General features: G+C 40.9%; 1 protein-coding gene across 5 annotated transcripts in view; it reads right to left on the bottom strand.

Annotated features, from left to right (window-relative positions):
• The window catches only part of PTPRG (protein tyrosine phosphatase receptor type G), a 607,840-nt gene that overhangs the window by 112,603 nt on the left and 476,265 nt on the right, over nucleotides 1–18,972 (bottom strand). For all 5 annotated transcript variants that reach the window (XM_034776330.1, XM_034776331.1, XM_034776327.1 and 2 more), the window contains exon 9: nucleotides 58–242. In XM_034776330.1, coding sequence (XP_034632221.1) covers nucleotides 58–242 — 185 coding nt within the window. The remainder of the gene's footprint in view (nucleotides 1–57; nucleotides 243–18,972) is intronic.

The following is an 18,972-nucleotide window of genomic DNA, read 5'->3' as shown; positions in this document are numbered from 1 at the left end:
AAGTATAGTATAAGGCTAGCTTAAGACTAAGGTCAATTGCTGATGCTGTAGTTTTACCAGGTCCTTGTCACTGTCCTTGGTGAAAGTCTTCTCTTTTTCATCTTCATTTTTAGTCCAGCTGTAGGAGATCATGTAGTTCATAATGGGAGGGTGGTAGATGATCTCTGGTTGGTTCCAAGTTACTAGCAAGGCTGTTCTGTTCACAGGCTGCACTTTCATGTTGACCGGGGGAGTACTGCAAACTAAACAAAAAGGATCAGATATGAAGCTCTCCTGAAGAACAGAGAGAAACCAAATAGGAGAATAACTGCATATAACATTAAAAAGCCAGATTTTTGACACACTTACACAAGTTCTGTAATATTTTACTCTATTTTACATTGAAACCAATGGGATTTAAACCACTTCCCGTTGCTTTCCTGTGCCAAGTGCAGGAAAGAGATAACAGACAATAGGGCCCATTATGTCTGTGGCCTTGGGCAAGCTGCGTAGGCCCAATTATTTATTTTACAAATGAGCACCAAATCTTCACTCCCCGCATGTGCCTACATATCTCACCCTCCGCACGTTGAGAGTTCTGCACACCCAAAAGTGCTCAGTGCCCTTTTAAACCTTTGGGTCTTAATTTCCCTGTGCAACTTTCCTGTATTACAATTGCCTGATGCCTAAAATGGGAGCAATAATTCTTCCCTGCCTCACACGATGCTGGGAGAATTGGCTAATGTTTGCAAAGCACTTTGAAAATGCAATGCCCTATATCAGAGCTAAGAGTTATTACTGGGACACTCTATGGTTTCTTTTTGATGCCCACTAGTGCATAATAAACTAAGGGTATTTTATACTCTTCTTCACCTGCTTTGCAGGGAAACACAGACCTTGTTTGTCATTCAAATGTCACAAAAGGAAGAAAGGGCATGTCGGTAACAGGGGGGGAATGTCCAGGAGGGAAACCCTAGGAATGGCCCGGCTTGAGCTGAACTTCTAGTTATTTCAACTGCCTACAAAAGAAAAGGACTGAGTGTGGGCACTGATCCAGCGTATGCGCTATGCATGAAAGAACTCAGCCCATTCAGGATGGCTCAAGGAAATATTTGTCTAATAACTGAAATTTAAAGGCATACTAATGGAGAACACTAGATGGCACTAATATGCTATCTATAAAGTACATACTGGTCTCCCGCTATAAGGGCTATATATTTTTCCAAGCTTGAAAAGGGACGTGATTAAAATATATAATTCAGGACAGATTCTCACACCCTCTTTCCAAATATAACCCTTGAGCCACAAAGAATTGCATGCTGTGGTACCTCAATCCACTCAGCAGGGACTAAGGATCTGGTCTTTGCTGACAGGAAAGGCTCAGGGTGTCACCCAGGCCAGTAAGCCTGTGCACTGTTTCCAATATTATCCTCCCCACACCTGCCTTAAGTTTGCTCCCTGCATGTACACATACAAACATTTTACTCCTGAAGAGTTGCAGCTGCATTGAAGAGAAAATGAAGTCTATTTCCAGAGCTGGGTTTCCTGTCTGGCCATGTCGTGTGCTGCTGCATTACCAATCACCCGTGGTTTATAAATAAAAACGTGCTGCAAATGGATAAATATGTGCATCTCCAGTGGGATGGCCCTGTTAAATGTATCCCATTTGTGCATTTGTCACCCTCATTTTATAACGAATGGGTGCAAAATGAGAGAACAGAACCTTGTTGTCTTTTTGAGACACGTTTGTGAAGCAATTGATGTGCGGCAGTAGACGTTCCCCCAACAAAAAACTGGCAAGTCAAACTCGTGGCAGTTTCAAGTGTAATTTGCCTATTTACAAATGTCCTGATTATTTTGAATGGAGGTGGCCAAAACTGCACCAATGCCATTTCCAGAAACCCCAGTTAGGACACCACTAAGTCACTGTTCCCAAGAACTCTTCTCTCTCACCCTTGGCCTCTGTCTTTCTCCTCTGAGCGTAGTACCTGTTCCTCTCTCCTACTGGTGCCCTGTTTTTTCAACATTTAGCCCTACAGGCTGCCTGGGGCTCACGTTCCGTCTACTAAGTGTGGGCTAGTTTAGATGGGGGCCTACACATTAACTTCCCCTTTCTGCAGTTTTTCTGCAACACAAGAACCTCCGGTAGGTTTGACTCTATCCAGTGTCCAATGGGGCTATTTAATTCCGATCCAGAGAAAAAGAGAGCACTTAACCCACACAATCCCCGTAATGACTGTCCAGACATAGCTATGACAGCGAGTTCCACAGGCAAGTCTCTCTATGTTCACCCCTTTCCATGGAGATTTTCACACTGAACACTTATTTCCATATATCGTAACAAATATTTAATTAACACCTTTGCCATAAAAGTGTTATTCTCCAAAATACCATACTTGCTTCATCGTTCCATTCAATTCAACGCCTATTGGAACTGGGAGCATGCTCAGATCTTGGGAGCTTGTGTCAATCAGCACCCGACACACTGTCCAGTTAGGTAGTGGTTAGTCCCAAAGAAGCCCCATCGAGGCCTCCTTGGAGTTTGTTTTACTGCAGCAGGAATTGATTTAAAAAGCAATTCTCTGGTAACCTTCACATGAGACATAAAATAAAGGGACAACAGGCTCAGCAGGCCCCAAATGCTTGTAATGTCCCTTTAGCATTTGTTGATTCATCGTTTAGAGACTTGTGCGTAAGAGCCTGACAGGGATCCCGCAGCCACTGTGCTGCCATTGTTTGCACCTGAACCCCGATCCAGTTAAGCAGAGTGCATGACTTTAATCGCTCTAATGCCATCACTGATTTCACTAACGCATACTCTAAAAGGCTCTGCTGGATCCAGCCATAGAATGGTTGGAAAATCAGGGCCCTGGCCCGCTAGAAGGACACTGAATTCCCAATGCTGCTCTTTCACAGTAAAGAATATTCACAAAGTTTATGATTTAATAGGACTTTGTTCCAATTATTCTCAGGCACAAGGGAAGAATGTGTTATGATTACATACTAACTAGCATTTCCTATTCAGTATCTATTTTGAAGGTTTCTGGATTGATGAATGGGAAAAATAGGATTTTTTCCCCCTTTTTGTTTATAAAATGAAATTTTATTAATTTAACCAAACCTGTTCAGGACACAATGGAATCAAAAACATTTGATCTGATAATTCAATGTGATGATTTAATTAGAACAGTACATAATGTAGCAAATGTCTGAAAGGAGTGAAAAAGTACATAACGATTTGACTGTTTATAAAGCTATCTGCATTTTCTAGAGAGCCAATTTTCCTTTCCATATTGTGTGTGTCTTGCATTTTAGGAAGGAGAAGATTCACCGATTCTGGATTTTTTTAAACCATATTTTAGGACGCTAAGGAGCCCCCATAGATTTTGCAAAGTGTAAAGATGAAGGACAAATACAAATGCAGAGAGGAAAAAATGTTTGTATGTTGCTCTGGATTGAAACAGAACACATTGAAAAGAAACAAAACATGTTCAGGCTAAATGAGCAAACAAGCCAGTGAACTGATGATTTCTTTAAAAAAGCCATTTGACATTGAAATCACAGATCTCAGCTGTTTTTGGAGAAAATACTACCATGCCTTTCCTTCAGATTCAGCCATTATTATTACTGATATTACCGTAGCCCGAGTCATGGACTGGGACCCCATGGTGCTAGGCACTGTACTGACACAGAAGAAAAGATGCGTCCCATCCCAGAGACCTTACAAGCTAAGTATAAGACAAGAGACAGACAGACAGACAGGGAAGGCAAAGTAACAATGAGACAATATTGGTCAGCATGATAGGCAGTGATAAAGGGAGTATTAGGTCTTGGAACTGTTGCAACACAAAACCACCACAGCCAGTCCTCATTTCAGGACAAATGTCTCTTAAATATGGCTCCCAGCACAGTAGTACCTGAGCTCCTCACAGTCTATAATGCAACACCCCCCACAATACCCCGTGAGGCAGGCAGTGTTATTATCCACAGTTTACAGACGGGGAACTGAGGCACAGGGAGGCTAAGTGATGTGCCCAAGGTCACACAGGTAGTCTGTGGTGAAGCCAGGAATCAAAGGCATGTCTTCCAAGTTCTCAGCTATTACCCTAACTGGACCATCTCTTCCTCTCTGGGCTGGTGCAACAAGAACAAACAGAAAAAGTGTCTGCCTTCCGTGTCCTCTGCAAAACGGCTGTAGGGGGAGGCTGAGAGGGGGTCGAGCTAAGGGAAGGAGCTCTGAGTGCACTTGGCTGCTCTGATCTGAAACACTGTTCAACCCCAGCTGACGTCTAGAGCTGATGGCAGCATTTGTGGTGGTTTCCTGGGGACTAGACACAGCCTCTGCACTGCAGATCATGGCCCCCCTGAGAAAAATGAGGTTTACGGCTGGCCTCCTTCCCCTAGCTTTTGCTGAACTATGGAGAGATTCTGCTTTCCCCTTGCACTCATGGGGGGAGTTCTGCACCCTGTCCACCCTTGCACACCGCCACAGCAAAGCACAACACAGTCATATGCTTAATCTCCAGCACCATCCAGGTCAGCCACACAACAGAGAATTATTTCCTTCATATTAAAAGCATTCAAATGGTCTGGAACAAATAAAATTAATGTAACATCTCCACACTCATCTCTCCCTTCATTTAATTTCTACGTTGTATTTGGCTATGCAACCTCCATGGGATTTTCGTAACTCAATCAATCCCCATAGAGCCTAATCCAGAGCCCTGCATGGCAGCCCTCCTCTGCATCTCTGATTGAGAGAGGTGTTAAAAAAAAAAAGAAAGAAAGAAAAGAAGATGCCCCGGGTTTAGCAGGAATTAGGCACTGATATAAGACATACCTATGACTAACTATTTATATAACATACTTGATCACGCCATGTGCTAGAAAGGTTTTAGCAGCCGAAGTTTGGAATAGGCACCTTATTCACAGGCATATGCAGTTCTACCCTGATCAAATTTCTATGACACGCTGCACCAGCGTGCATTGTGCTTACGCTAGCTATATTACTGAAAAACTATTTAAGGAATGTTTTAAAACTTGCATTGAGTTTATTTCTTGTATCGCTTCCTCTTGTAAAGAATATAATTTTGTCAGATAATATAAAAGTTTATTTTTAAGCATTTGTTTTTATTGATTTAAGTTTTCAGCCTTTCCCCCCCTTTAAATTTTTCGCAGTTGGGGAAAGTTAGGGTGTGTGTGTCCGAAAATGGGGAGGTCAGACAATTTAATGACAGTAGATGCTGAGATTCAAAAAGTTAAAGCTTTATGACCATTAAAACACAAATCGTCAACATTGCGTGTCAAAATATAGAAAACAAATAGTCTTAAATCAAACTCGAATAAGCTCTCAAGCAGCATTTTTCTTACTTTGCCAGTCCGTAAATTTGGATCATCATCAATGGAAATTTTTTTATCAGTTTGTGTGTGTACAACAAAATTGATGGTTATAGACTTTTAACAATCAAAATTGAATCCTTCCAAGCCTACTTGTACTATGAATCCAACAGGACAGGGCTCGGGGAGATCCATCAAAACCTAGAAATGTTCTAAGTTAGCTTTTCTATGCATAAAAATGTCACCACCATTATTTCTGGCTGTACTGTATCCTCTTTTGGGAAGCTGGGAATCTCCTCCTTCCCAAAGGCATAAATTGCTTTTTCTACTGCTGCAGAACTGGGACATATTGCATTTTAAAGTCATGACATTTTTGTGCACAGAAAAGCCAGGGCTGGTGAAGAACTCAATCTTGCCTGTGCAAGGATGGGGAGTCCTTGGGCAAGGGAACTTTTGAAGAAAATTCACAAGTGGATGGAGGAAAGGAAACATTTCTGAATCAAAATGATTTTAAAAACCGGGAGTGCATTGAAGCTGCTCAGAGGTTTGGTATGTTAGAATAAATCCTGGGAGATGGATTAGTGCAGAGAGCAAGTGAAGTGCTACAAGGCGAGGAATACATTTATTTATCAAATGGCTCTGCAATTTAGAACCTAAATATTACCTCATCTTAAGTGGCATATTATCCGCATGACTATCAATAGATACATGAGTACTTGTCTGTTACCGAGTCACTGATAACTCGGAAGAAAATCATCTTGAATGCTTATGGATCAATGTCCTAACAGATAAAGCACAAGATGGGGTATTAGTTGGTGTCTGCTACAGGCCACCAAATCATATTAGGGAACAGCATGACCGCACATTATGCACCTGGCTACAGCGTGTAGGAAAAATGCAGTGTGATCACTGGGGACCTCAATTTGAGTGACATATGCTGGAAGTCTCATGCTGCTAGTACTAAACATCATTGGAATTCCTAAACATTAGAGATGATAATTTCCTACCTCAAGAAGTGTGCATCTAACATGACGGAATTCTATATTAGGCCTCATATTGACAGATAAAGTGGAACTGATCACAGAACTAAAAAATAATGGTAAGTTAGGTACAAGTATCATGACTTGATCAAATGTATAATGTGCAAACAGAATTAAGTCCAATATATATATATATATATATACACACACACACACACACATATATATAGAGAGAGATGGATGATGGGAATTATTTTAGAAGATGGCCGTACTACTTAAAAAAACCAACCTGGTTTAGTGGAGAAGTGAAGACAGTCGATACAAATTTTTAAAATAATATATAGCAAATGGAAGAAAAGGGAAATTGATAGCAATGAATATAGGTCAGAAGCTAAGAACTGTAGAAAATTGATAATGGAAGCAAAGGGGCAAGTAGAAATCTATGGCTGGCAGAGTTAAGGACAATAAGAAGGAGTTTTAAAAAATATATTAGAAACAAAAAGAATTCAACAATGGTATTGGTCCATTACTAGGTGGAAATGGTAGAATTATCAATAATAATGGAGAAAAGGCAGAAGTGTTCAATAAGTATTTTTGTTCTGTATTTGGAGAAAAAACAGATGATATAGTCATAGCATATGATAACACTCTTCCCATCCCACTATTATTCCTGGAAGATGATAAATAGCAGCTACTAAAGTTACATGTTAAAATCAGCAGGTTAAGATGACTTGCATTCAAAAGTTTTAAAAGAGTTGGCCAAGGAGCTTGCTGGACCATTAATGCTGATGTTCAATAAGCCTTGGAACACTGGGAAAGTTCCTAAAGGCAGGAAGAAACTAATGTTGTGCCAATATTTAAAAAGGGTGAACAGGATGACCTGAGTAATTATAACCCTGTCAGTCTGACATCAATCCCAGGCAATGAAGTGGTTGAAATGGGACTTGATTAATAAAGAATTAAAGGAGGGTAATGTAATTAATGCCAGTCAGCATGGGCTTATGGAAAATAGATCCTGTCAAACTCACTTGATTTTTTTTATGAGATTACAAGTTTGCTTAATAAAGGCAATAACATACTTAGACATTTGACTTGGTACTGCATGACACTTTGATTAAAAATAAGATATAAAATTAACGCGGCACACAATAAATGGACTAAAAGATGGCTAGGTATCAAAACGTAATTGTAAATGGGGAACCATCATCGAACAGGTGTGTTTCCAAGGGGGGCCCCGCAGGGATCATCTCTTGGTCCTACACTATTGAACATTTTTATTAATGTCCTGAAAGAAAATACAAAAACTTTATCAGTTTTCAGATGACACAAAAATTGGGGAAGTGGTAAATAAGGAAGAGGACAGGTCACTGATTCAGAGCAATCTGTTGGGCTCAAGCAAATATGCGTTTTACTATGGCTAAATGTAAATGTATACATCTAAGAACAAAGAATGAAGGCCACACTTACAGAACGGGGGAGATAATGCTGCCCGCTTCTTGTTTACAATGTCACCTGAAAGTGAGAACAGGCGTTCGCATGGCATTTTTGTAGCCGGCACTGCAAGGTATTTATGTGCCAGGTGTGCTAAATATTCGTATGCCCCTTCATGCTTCGGCCACCATTCCAGAGGACATGCTTCCATGCTGATGATGCTCGTTAAAAAATAATGCATTCATTAAATTTGTGACTGAACTCCCTGGGAAAGAATTGTATGTCCCCTGCTCTGTTTTACCCGCATTCTGCCATATATTTCATGTTATAGCAGTCTCGGATACCGACCCAGCACATGTTCGTTTTAAGAACACTTTCACTGCAGATTTGACAAAACACAAGATACCAATGTGAGAGTTCTAAAAATAGCTACAGCACTCGACCCAGGATTCAAGAATCTGAAGCGCCTTCCAAAATCTGAGAGGGACGAGGTGTGGAGCATGCTTTCAGAAGTCTGAAAAGAGCAGCACTCAGATGCAGAAACTACAGAACCCAAACCACAAAAAAAGAAAATCATCCTTCTGCTGGTGGCATCTGACTTAGATAATGAAAATGAAAATGCGTTGGTCCACACTGCTTTGGATTGTTATCGAGCAGAACCCGTCATCAGCATGGACGCATATCCTATGGAATGGTGGTTGAAGATTAAGGTACATATGAATCTTTAGCGCATCTGGCACGTAAATATCTTGCGATACCGGCTACAACAGTGCCATGCGAACGCCTGTTCTCACTTTCAGGTGACACTGTAAACAAGAAGCGGGCAGCATTATCTCCTGCAAATTGTAAACAAACTAGTTTGTCTGAGCGATTGGCTGAAGTAGGACTGAATGGACTTGTAGGCTCTAAAGTTTTACATTGCTTTATTTTTTAATGCAGTTTTTTTTTTGTACATAATTCTACATTTGTAAGTTCAACTTTCATGATGAAGAGATTGCACTACAGTACTTGTATCAGAAGAATTGAAAAATACTATTTCTTTTGTTTTTTACAGTGCAAATATTTGTAATAAAATAATATTATAAAGTGAACACTTATATTTTGTCTTCTGTGTTGTAACAGAAATCAATATATTTGAAAATGGAGAAAAACATCCATTTCTTTTTATAAATTTCAACTGGTATTCTATTGTTTACCAGTGCAATTAATCACAACTACTTTTTTTTTTTAATCGCGATTAATTTTTTTGAGTTAATCACGTGAGTTAACTGCAACTAATCGACAGCCCGTTTCAACCTGTCACTCTGACCAGGAGAAACATGTCTGCAAACAATACAGAAATCAAGGCCATTTTAAAGACTAACCAGAAAGTGGGCAAATATGAAACCCGCATATTCTGTCTCCGAACACCCCTTCCCTCCAACTTTAAATAACTCGTGCAATGTATCAAAATGATTCAATCTAAGTAAAACACACTGCAAACACAAAATCCACTGCATGTATTAAACTGACTATATCACAGCAATAGAAGTAATAAAGGGCCATATTCTGCTTCCTTGCATTGGCATCACTCAGGAGTAATTCAACAGAAATACTGCAGTATGTAATGGGGGGTGAGACCAGAATGAGACCCATAGAAAACACCACCATGCTTTTTGCTATTTGATTCATTCTCTGTCCTGGAATGGTGGGTTGCCTACACTAAGAAAAAGAGACAGGTTATGAGGATCATACACAGAGGAAACACAGGCTTAAATACATGAAAGAGTTCTAAGAGGCAGATTTACAACATCTCTGCCACTTTTCTTTTACCGAATGTCTGTAACACTTAGCTATGTTTTAGTTCATGATGTTAAGTGCTGTGATCCTTGTAAGCGCCATTATTAATACATGAGAATAATCACTTTTAAAGAGACACACACTTTTATCCTTTACCTTTGCCTTCACTTTGCTAGCAGGCATCTACAGGCTACAGAGTGCACAGTACTCGCAAATATTTGTGTTGATCTACTTCAATCTACAGGAAGAATGTGTCTAGGAGACAAACTATTTATCGTCTCTGCTCTTACCTTTGACTATGTTTCAAACAAACAAGGTTGTTCCTTATGCTTAAGAAACATGGACAAAACCTCGTGTTGTCTGATGCTCCATGTGAAACAAAGACATCCCACTGGTGACTGGGTAGGTAAAATGCTTTTACAGAATTTCCCATTTAAGAAGCTTTGGGAAGCCAAGTTTTTGCCCCGTTTGCTGATGGCCCATTTCCTGAGGTGAATATTCAGCTAACATCTGGGGTGCAATTTGATTCATTCCTGTATGGATTTCTTTTTAGTATTTGAGTTTCCATGGCATCACTGCAACAAATCCTATTTTACTGAAAGGCAGAAACTGTGGTGTGTTTTCTCCCCCCAAATGTTTCATCTCTCTCTCTCTCACACACACATGGGTTTGTACACTGTAGGCCAAATCCAACGGGTATCGATCAACACAACTCCCCTGAGCTCAACACTGTTATGCCAGTCTACACCCAGCTGAAGATCTGGACTACAATCTCTGTGTATATATTATATACTACAGATACACATAGCATATGCGTGGTACGATACATACAGGGCCGGCTCCAGACACCAGCTTCTCAAGCAGGTGCTTGGGGCGGCCGCTCCAGAGAGGGGCGGCAGGTCCAGGTATTTGGCAGCAATTCGGCAGACGGTCCCTCACTCTGCCTGGGAGTGACGGACCTCCCGCCGAATTGCCGCCGCAGATCGCGATCGTGGCTTTTTTTTTTTTTTTTTTTTGGCTGCTTGGGGCGGCCAAAACCCTGGAGCCGGCCCTGGATACATACCTTTTAAAAGGATACCTATGTCTACTTAGATCTCTATATTTATATATTTGGTATATAGAGTAACAGGTGCGATCAAGTGCAGAGACACATACGGTGTCAATGCGGGCACAAAGGAGGATTTTCTAGAGAAGGGAAATATTTGCAGCATTAACTAGGGTCACCTATTTAAACCTTCTGATGCATGGCAGCCAACGGTTCGGCCAACTTGTGCATGGCACTTTTTGGAACACGTGGGCATGAGCACAGTGAGGCAAGAGTCTATGCACAATATGGATGTGCATGTAGGATGCCCTGTTCAGAATGGCAAATCAGCTACACACTTAGCTTATGATCTTTTCATGAAGGGAGTGTATCATGACTCCTCTTGGTCTGAACTGTAGGAAAGTTTGAGATGAATGATCAATATTTTCCAGTGCCAAATGGCTGGCCTAGGACAGGCACACAGCCATACCAATACAGGAGTGACCCAGAAAACTAATTCCTAGGGAGCATCACCAGGGGGCTAACTAGCATCATTCGAAAACAGGTGAAGAGGAGTGTGTGTGTGTGTGTGTGATGCCAATGCAGCTGTAAAATGAAATGTGATCGACTGAATGGGTGACAAACCCAGGAACTTACTTAAATTGGCCCAGTAAGCGAAACCTGGCCTGGCTGATAGCGAGAGCTCCTAGCTAGGGTGAGGTGGCTGCTGCAGGCGTGTGTGAGGAAGGGAGGACAGAAATCAGATACCTTGGCATCTTTCCAACCTATCAAATTATAGTAGTTTTTGGAAACCAAGTATGTTAAATGGTAGAAAGTCAGAGACCCACATTACGAAGAGTTTTCTGATCCTTTCTGAGGAGCCCCCTGCATAGAATGTAAGATAGCCTCCATCACTGTGGGACCTGAGCACCTCCTAACACTGCAGTTAGGAAGGGAAAAACGATCATCCTCATTTTACTAAGGTTGGAACCGAGGCACAGAAAGATGGAGTGACTTGTCCAAGATCTCTGTGGCAGAGCCAGAAACAGAGCGCCTGAGCGTTGGTCCTGTTAACTGTGGTTTTATCGTGTTTTCTATGAAGGACAGATACACCTAGTCACGCTTCCACTGGAACAGGAGGTATATAATGGAAAACACCTATTTACTCCTTGCGGAGTACACAGCTCCCATTAGCATTAATAGGAGCTGTGCACTCATACCACAGGAGGATGCATATGTACTGTGTTAATTTTTATAACATGTTATTCATACCACTCTTTAAAAATAACCCCTGTCCATGCTCTAATCTCAAGAGCACCAGGCAAAGTTATGGTGCTTCATAAATGCTTATTAACAACTCACTCACTATCCACAGTGGTCACAGCAATGGAAACATCACACGAAACTAACACAAAACTAAGTCGGCAGGACACACCAAACTGGAAGGACACCAAGCAGCTTATACATTTTTGTAAGGAAAGTGGAGTATCTCCTTTTGAGAAGTGTCAGTTCCTACTCTCACCTTGATCCCTAATCCTTTGTATTCCATGTCTCTCAGATTGGGGGGCAGGACACGGTTTAACATGTTAGCATAGTGCACACCGACTGGGCTATATAAATAATAATACAAGGGCTGAAGAACTGCAATGCAAGATACTGATCAGGAAAAGGATGTCGGGTGATAATGAGAAGGTGCATAGAATTATCAGCTCAGTGCTGATGTGACTTAGGAAAATGATTAGAACAGTTTAAATATTGAGATAACTAGGTTTATCTGCAAAGGAAAGGACAAGTAAGAAGTGATGTGGCTAAGGTATATGTAAATGTGAAGGGGCATAACAATGAAGGTGATGGCACAAAGAAATTTGCAAAAGAAACTTAAAAACAAAAGGGAATGAACAAAAACTGCCCCTTAGGCAGTTTAAGAAAAACTTTTTTACCCAGAGGGCAGTCAGTGTGTGGAACAGATCCTACCAAAGGCAGCAAGACTAGCTGCAACTCTGACCATATGGTAAATGCACTGAAAATGATTCTTGCTCATTTGCATTTTCCCTAACGATAAGATGGGAGGAAATAAATAATGTTTTATCATTTTGTTAGTGATTTCAAGTTAAGATGTTGTTAATATATAATTTTAAATCTGTATTTCTCACGTATGCTATGTTTTGGATAAAAGATTAGGTCTCTCAGGGGAGACAGAAATGAGGATTTAGGACTTGTTGCTATACAAGATTCTTTGTTTGCCTCAAACTTTTTAAAACAACTCTTAAAGAGAAGGAACCTTCCTGCGTGAGCTATTTCTTTGGAGTTGCAGAAAGAAATCAAGGGGACTGCTCGTCTGCCTTGAGGGCTACACAAAACACTGGCTCTTAAAAAGGAAAAACAAATTATTATTCTTGTAGCTTTAGTCTCAAAGACCCGACTCCATTCCAGTCCGTCTTGAAGCAGTTCCTCGGAAACTCTGCAGCTAACGAAATCCTTTTGTATGACATCCATCCATCTAGCTTGAGGTCTTCCATCCTTTCTCTCACCCTTGCACTTGCACTTCAAAGTTTAACACCCTGTTTCCTATATATTGTTTCGATCTTCTTTTCACATGCGTAAACCGTCTAAGCCTGTGTTTCCTCAGCATTTCCATCATTGGTTTCACCTTCACAATTTCCCTAATTTGTTCGTTACGAACATGGTCCATCTTTGTAACGCCAAGCATCCATATCTTAACATTTTCATTTCCACTGTATTCAAGATCTGCTCCTGTCTCTTCCTCAGCGCCCAGCACTCAGAACTACACACAACTGCAGGCCTAGTGACCATCTTGTAGACCTTACTTTCCAACATGATAAGCATTCTCCTATCGCAGATCACTGCTCTCACCTCTCTCTCCTTTAGTTCATGCCCTTCCTGTCCTGCTTAGAAGTTCACCATTGAGTTCACCATTCTCGTGTACTACTGAACTTGAATTTTTGTACCTTTGGTAGTGGCTGGCCACCCAGACTTACAGTCTCATTATCTTCCCACAAGACAGCATCAAATCTACAGACCAGACACTCAGTTTTATTCCTGATGTTTTTCATTCCAAAAGAAGAAATAAAGCACAGGGCACAAATACAGGCAGTCCTCGATTTTACAACATTCGACTTATGACGAACGGCACTTACGACGTTTCTGAATTGACACCCTGATTCAACTTACGACAATTGGTTTCGACTTGACGATGCTTGGTCCCGCAATGGAGTGGATTGCAGTTCCGAGTTACAATGTTTCGACTTACAACGCAATTTTCAGGAACCAATTGTGTCGTAAATCCGAGGACTGCCTGTACGAGAATATAGTTGAGCCACATGGCTTCATTCCATTCTGAAATATTACTGTTAATGCCTGAAACGGTCTGCCCCCAAATGACTGCATCTTCACACACTTCTTCACCTTGCACACTTGCCAGAAAAATTCATCTTTTTTTGGATGATGCTAATTGAAGCCATGCTCTGATACAGTCCTTCTAAGAGTATGTGATGATATTCAGAAAAAAAGGAAGAACTTCCGTAGGAGGCATTGCTTTCATTTCTGATGTCAAGAGCTGTGAAATAGTGACTCTGAACTACCTTGCTTTGCTTGAGTAGTGCTGTACTTTTGACTCCAAATCAATATTCGGAGCATTGCCCCAGAGTTAAACATACAGGAAAACAACAAAAACAAAACCACATCTTCTAGATAGTTTTAATAAACTGGAGGTTACAAACTGAGTGCATCATGATGGCTTAACCTGGCGCACTAAATATGAAAAACATTTACATGTGGAATACTAGAGAAATAACCCAGATGTTGACTCAGAGTCAAAAGCCATTAGGTGCTACTGTAGTGAAATTATGACTGCTCATTAGTTAACTAAGTCAAGGATCATAATTAAAGGTGGTACTCTAAGACAAATTCCCACTGATGGCAAACTGCATCATATGGGACTCAGTGAAGAGCAATCAGACATCTTTGGGGAAGTAATCAGGCATCTGCGAAAGAACTCTGATGTCAAGAGCACCTCCCCATGGGATGTTCGTTTAATTTTTGTGAACCTTATAGCTCATCTAATGAGACTGAAAGGTGAAAGGCAAGGCATTCATAATCAAACTATATATACGTACAAACAATTGTTTAAGAGCCAAAACAGTAGCAGAAATACAGGCAAAGACTTTATTGGAAATCAGTTGCATTTTGAAACCAACTACTTGAGAGGCAGCAACTTCTCCTTAAATTATGAATTAATAGTGGTATGTTTTCTTTGCAACAGCTGCACCAACTGGTTGTTGGTATATCTCATTTCAGTGGGGCTACTTATGAAAGTAAGGGATTTTCAGGGTTGGAGAGTTGAGCCCGTTGACTGCAAGCTCTTTAGTGAGAAGACCCTGTTTATTATTTCACTCTTAAGTGTCATGCTCACTTATTATGCTAATCATCACAAATCATCCTACCTCGGCTCATTAAAAACTGAACAAGGAAGAACCAGGAGCATAATGTGTGATGCTCTTTGACAAACACAGAAATCTGAACTCATCAGGTGGGAAAGTCAGAAAATAGAGAAACCAATTATTATGGGGAGGTTTTTTGTTTTTAAAGTGCAATTATTAATGTTAAAGGAGATGGTCAAGTGGTATGCATCTAATATTGCCATTACCATTCTGTTACATGTTTTCTGATGAATATTTTTATATTATTTGATAAGTTTGATAACTAGTTAAGAATATCAATCAAATAATATATTCAATACATTACCCATTTCATTTATTGTTTAGTTAAAAATTGTATCTAATATCTGACCAACTCTCATTTTTAAGTCTACACATGTAGTTCCCAATCCTGCAAACCCTTACACACATCCATAGCGCTAAACAGGTGAGTAGTCTTACTAAATTCAATGGGCTAAATCACCTGAGGGTTTGAAGGATTAGAGCCATAATCCGTCACTAATCTGGTATCATCGACCGGTTATTTTATGTTTTATTTACTGGCTGATACCCTTTAATCAATAAATCATGTTCCAGATGAGGTTGTTCTGAATGTCATAATTGTACATTTCAGTGACTAGATTGTTACAGAAGATTTGTATGTTTTCTTGATGTAGCAGGTTCAAGTGACCACTGCAGGATCAATTTAAATGTTATTCTCAGCTCATGGGTGCTGATTCAGCAAGGTACTTACGCATGTGCCTAACTTTTAAGATAGAGTAGTCCTAAACAAATTAAATTTCAGTAGGTTCTGCCAATGGAAGGAAATGGGATGGGGGAATTCAAGAAATTCCACTTGCTAAACACTACGAGTTGCTGCCCTGTATGGGGAAACATACTGTGACATTGCACTCCGTATGTTTTATGGAAATGTTTATGAGTGTGAATATAATGTAATTGGAATATGATTTATGCAAAAGGTCTCTTGTAAGGTATCATTACAAAGCTTATAATCTACTGAGTGTGTTCATCCTATTTGTATGAATGTATCATTCTTGTATCTGAAGCTAGAAATATGAAGTATTACTCTGAAGTCCTATTGTAACTATGCAAAGTGGGGACATTAATGGTGGTTTAGAATCTTGATGGCTCCCATTAACCAGGGCAATTGGTTGTAAATGGCTCTGCTTACTTGTAAGCCTTCCTGTTTTCATGTGAGTCAGGCCAGAAAGAATGGAGGCTGGGGTCTCACAAGACATATAACCATGTCACCTGGTACTGGAATCCATCTTAAACCTGGTGCTTTTCCATTTAGAAGAAGGGGTGGGGACCCAGAGAGACAAAGGATTCCCGCCTTGGGCCAAAGCTATAAAAGGGGGTGGAACAGAACAAAGGTGGTTGCCATTCATGAAAAATCCCCTAGCTACCACCTGAGCTGGAACAAGGACTGTATCGGGGAAAGGATTGGGTCCAGACTAGGAAGGAGTCTAGTCTGTGAAAGAATCTTATTGAAACATCTGTGAGGGTGAGATTTACCTGTATTCAGTTTCTTAATGTATTAGGCTTAGACTTGCATGTTTTGTTTTATTTTGCTTGGTAACTTATTTTGTTCTGTCTGTTATTACTCGAAACCACTTAAATTATACTTTTATACTTAATAAAATCATATAGACTTTTGTTTATTAACAAACCAAGAGTAAGTCATTAATACCTGGAGGAACAAACAGCTGAGCATATCTACCAGTGTTATAGAGGGCGGATAATTTATGAGTTTACCCTGGATAAGCTTTATACAGCGTAAAACGGATTTATTTGGGGTTTGGATCCCATTGGGAACTGGGTGTCTGCGTGCTGGAGAGAGCTGACCTTCTGAGCAGGCTTTCAGTTAAAGCCTGCAGCTTTGGGGGCGTGGTTCAGACCTGGGTCTGTGTTGCAGCAGACTAGCGTGTCTGGCTCAACAAGGCAGGGTTCTGGAGTCCCAAGCTGGCTGGGAAAACGGGCTCAGAGGTAATTCCAACACGTCAGGTGACAGTCCCAAGGGGGTCTCTGTGACCGAACCCGTCACACATACATTCAGGGGAACTGGATGAACAAACTGATTTTTCTATTATGTATCTTCATAGTTTATTGGTCAGCTGGTCACCATTGATCTGATTTGAATTATCTTTGATATCTAAAGAACAGGAGTTCCAATATTGATGTATGGCATATCCAGAACAGTTCAAGAGAAGATAGTTCATCAATGGACAGCCACATGGCACTGTTAAGTGGGTGACTCTCAAAATTATTCCAAACATCCTGTAAATTCTATTTCTGTGCTCCTTTTCCTATAAAATAAAATGGCGTATTAAGTAAGTACTATAAATTGTTTTCTAGATTTATAACAGTTCACAGGGTTTTCATGAGGTTTGACATAAAAATCTCACATAACAAAATCTTAAGATGGCTACTGCCAATTCTACAATATATTACAACATAAGCCATTAAAAAGTCAATGTTTCCCAACCATTATCATACAGTTACTGCAAATATCTCTTATGCTACATATAAAGAGAAACTATGGTAATCTTGGATATTACAATATGTTAGCTGTTGACAAATGCTGGTATTTTAATGACTGCCACTGAACGTAGAAGGATGTTAAATATGTTAAGGTTTAATACATTATGTTAACCTTGTAGTCTTGTATTTGTATGCTAGACTATCTCTGGCTGTGAAATGTTCTGTGCTGCAGTACTTTTGCATGAATGACACTATATAATGATGCACTGTATTTACTAGAGGAATAAACAATAGGTTTAGCTTTCACTCAAGTATTGTGACTTCAAGTCATTTTATTTATATGTCAGTAGTTCAGAATGTGCAGTGGACCAGGCATTTCATTCCCCAATTCACCTTCGTCAAGGAAGGGGCCAGGAACATTTGCATTGCTGTATCTCTGGAGCAGATATAACTCGGCCCTATAGCTCTTGCAGGGATGTGCTACACTCCATTTTATGTTGGTAACACCGGAGCAACCTATTTACTTTTAAATTTATAAAAATGCACCTGCCGCCATTGTCCCCTGGTACATGTGCAGCTGGAAAAGTTACAACACATTGACAGAGTCAGTGCAAATAAATTCTCACCAACAGTCAGCCTCCAAAGGAAAAGGCCTAGAGAAAACAATCAATGGTTCTTTTCCAGCCTGTGATGGGGTGTCCACTCAACACAGGAATGGAAGGGGTTAATGGAGGCCAGATGGGCCAATTAACCTGGTAGACTGAATGCTGAGGGGAAGTCCTAATTAAAGAACAGGCTCACCTGTGCAGAAACGGGGGGAAGGGGGGGCTATATAAATCCAGGTAGCTGGCTGTAGACAAGGGTTGCAGGGAAGTAGGCTACATCCACTCCCTGAGTGGAGGGAGTTGGGAGAATGGCAAACCCAGAGAGGCGGGGAAGCCAGATAAGTAGGAAGAAGCCCAGGGAAACAGCAGCAAGGGGTAGGATGGTACAGAGATCTTGGCTGTTTGTTATAGGGTCACTGGGCTGGAACCCAGTGTAGAGGGCGGGCCTGGGTTACCCGACCAGTCACTGGGCAGTGGCACAGGGCGTTGGAGACGCCAGCCAGACAGCGGGTCTGGAAAGACTTAGAATTGCTCAGCATGGGAAGACCTTAGTGGCCTGGCTGAAGGGCCAAGCCATGAAGAGGCGACTGCAGTCCCTGGAGTGAGAGGGGTCACAGGGTGAGACAGCAAGGGGCAAGACACCGCTAGAAGGGCAGGGCAAGCCTGGCAGAGCTAATTCCCAGGGTGGCCAGCAGGAGGTGCTACTAGCAGAGAGTGGACCCCATGACACCACCCCACATAAAGGCAGCAAAATGGGCCATCAGACAAGTGTGGGGAATATAAGTTCCAAAATCTAGGGTCCTCCACTGACAATGCCCTGCCCCCAAATGCCAACATGGTCACAACACCTGTGGATGGTCAGTATGTCTGAACTGACCTCAGCTGATACAAAAGCACCA

This window comes from Trachemys scripta, chromosome 7, assembly GCF_013100865.1.
Source record: "Trachemys scripta elegans isolate TJP31775 chromosome 7, CAS_Tse_1.0, whole genome shotgun sequence".
Taxonomy (NCBI): Eukaryota; Metazoa; Chordata; order Testudines; family Emydidae; genus Trachemys; species Trachemys scripta.
The sequence above is the reverse complement of the archived record's forward strand: the minus strand, read 5'-3'. Positions and strand labels throughout refer to the sequence as shown.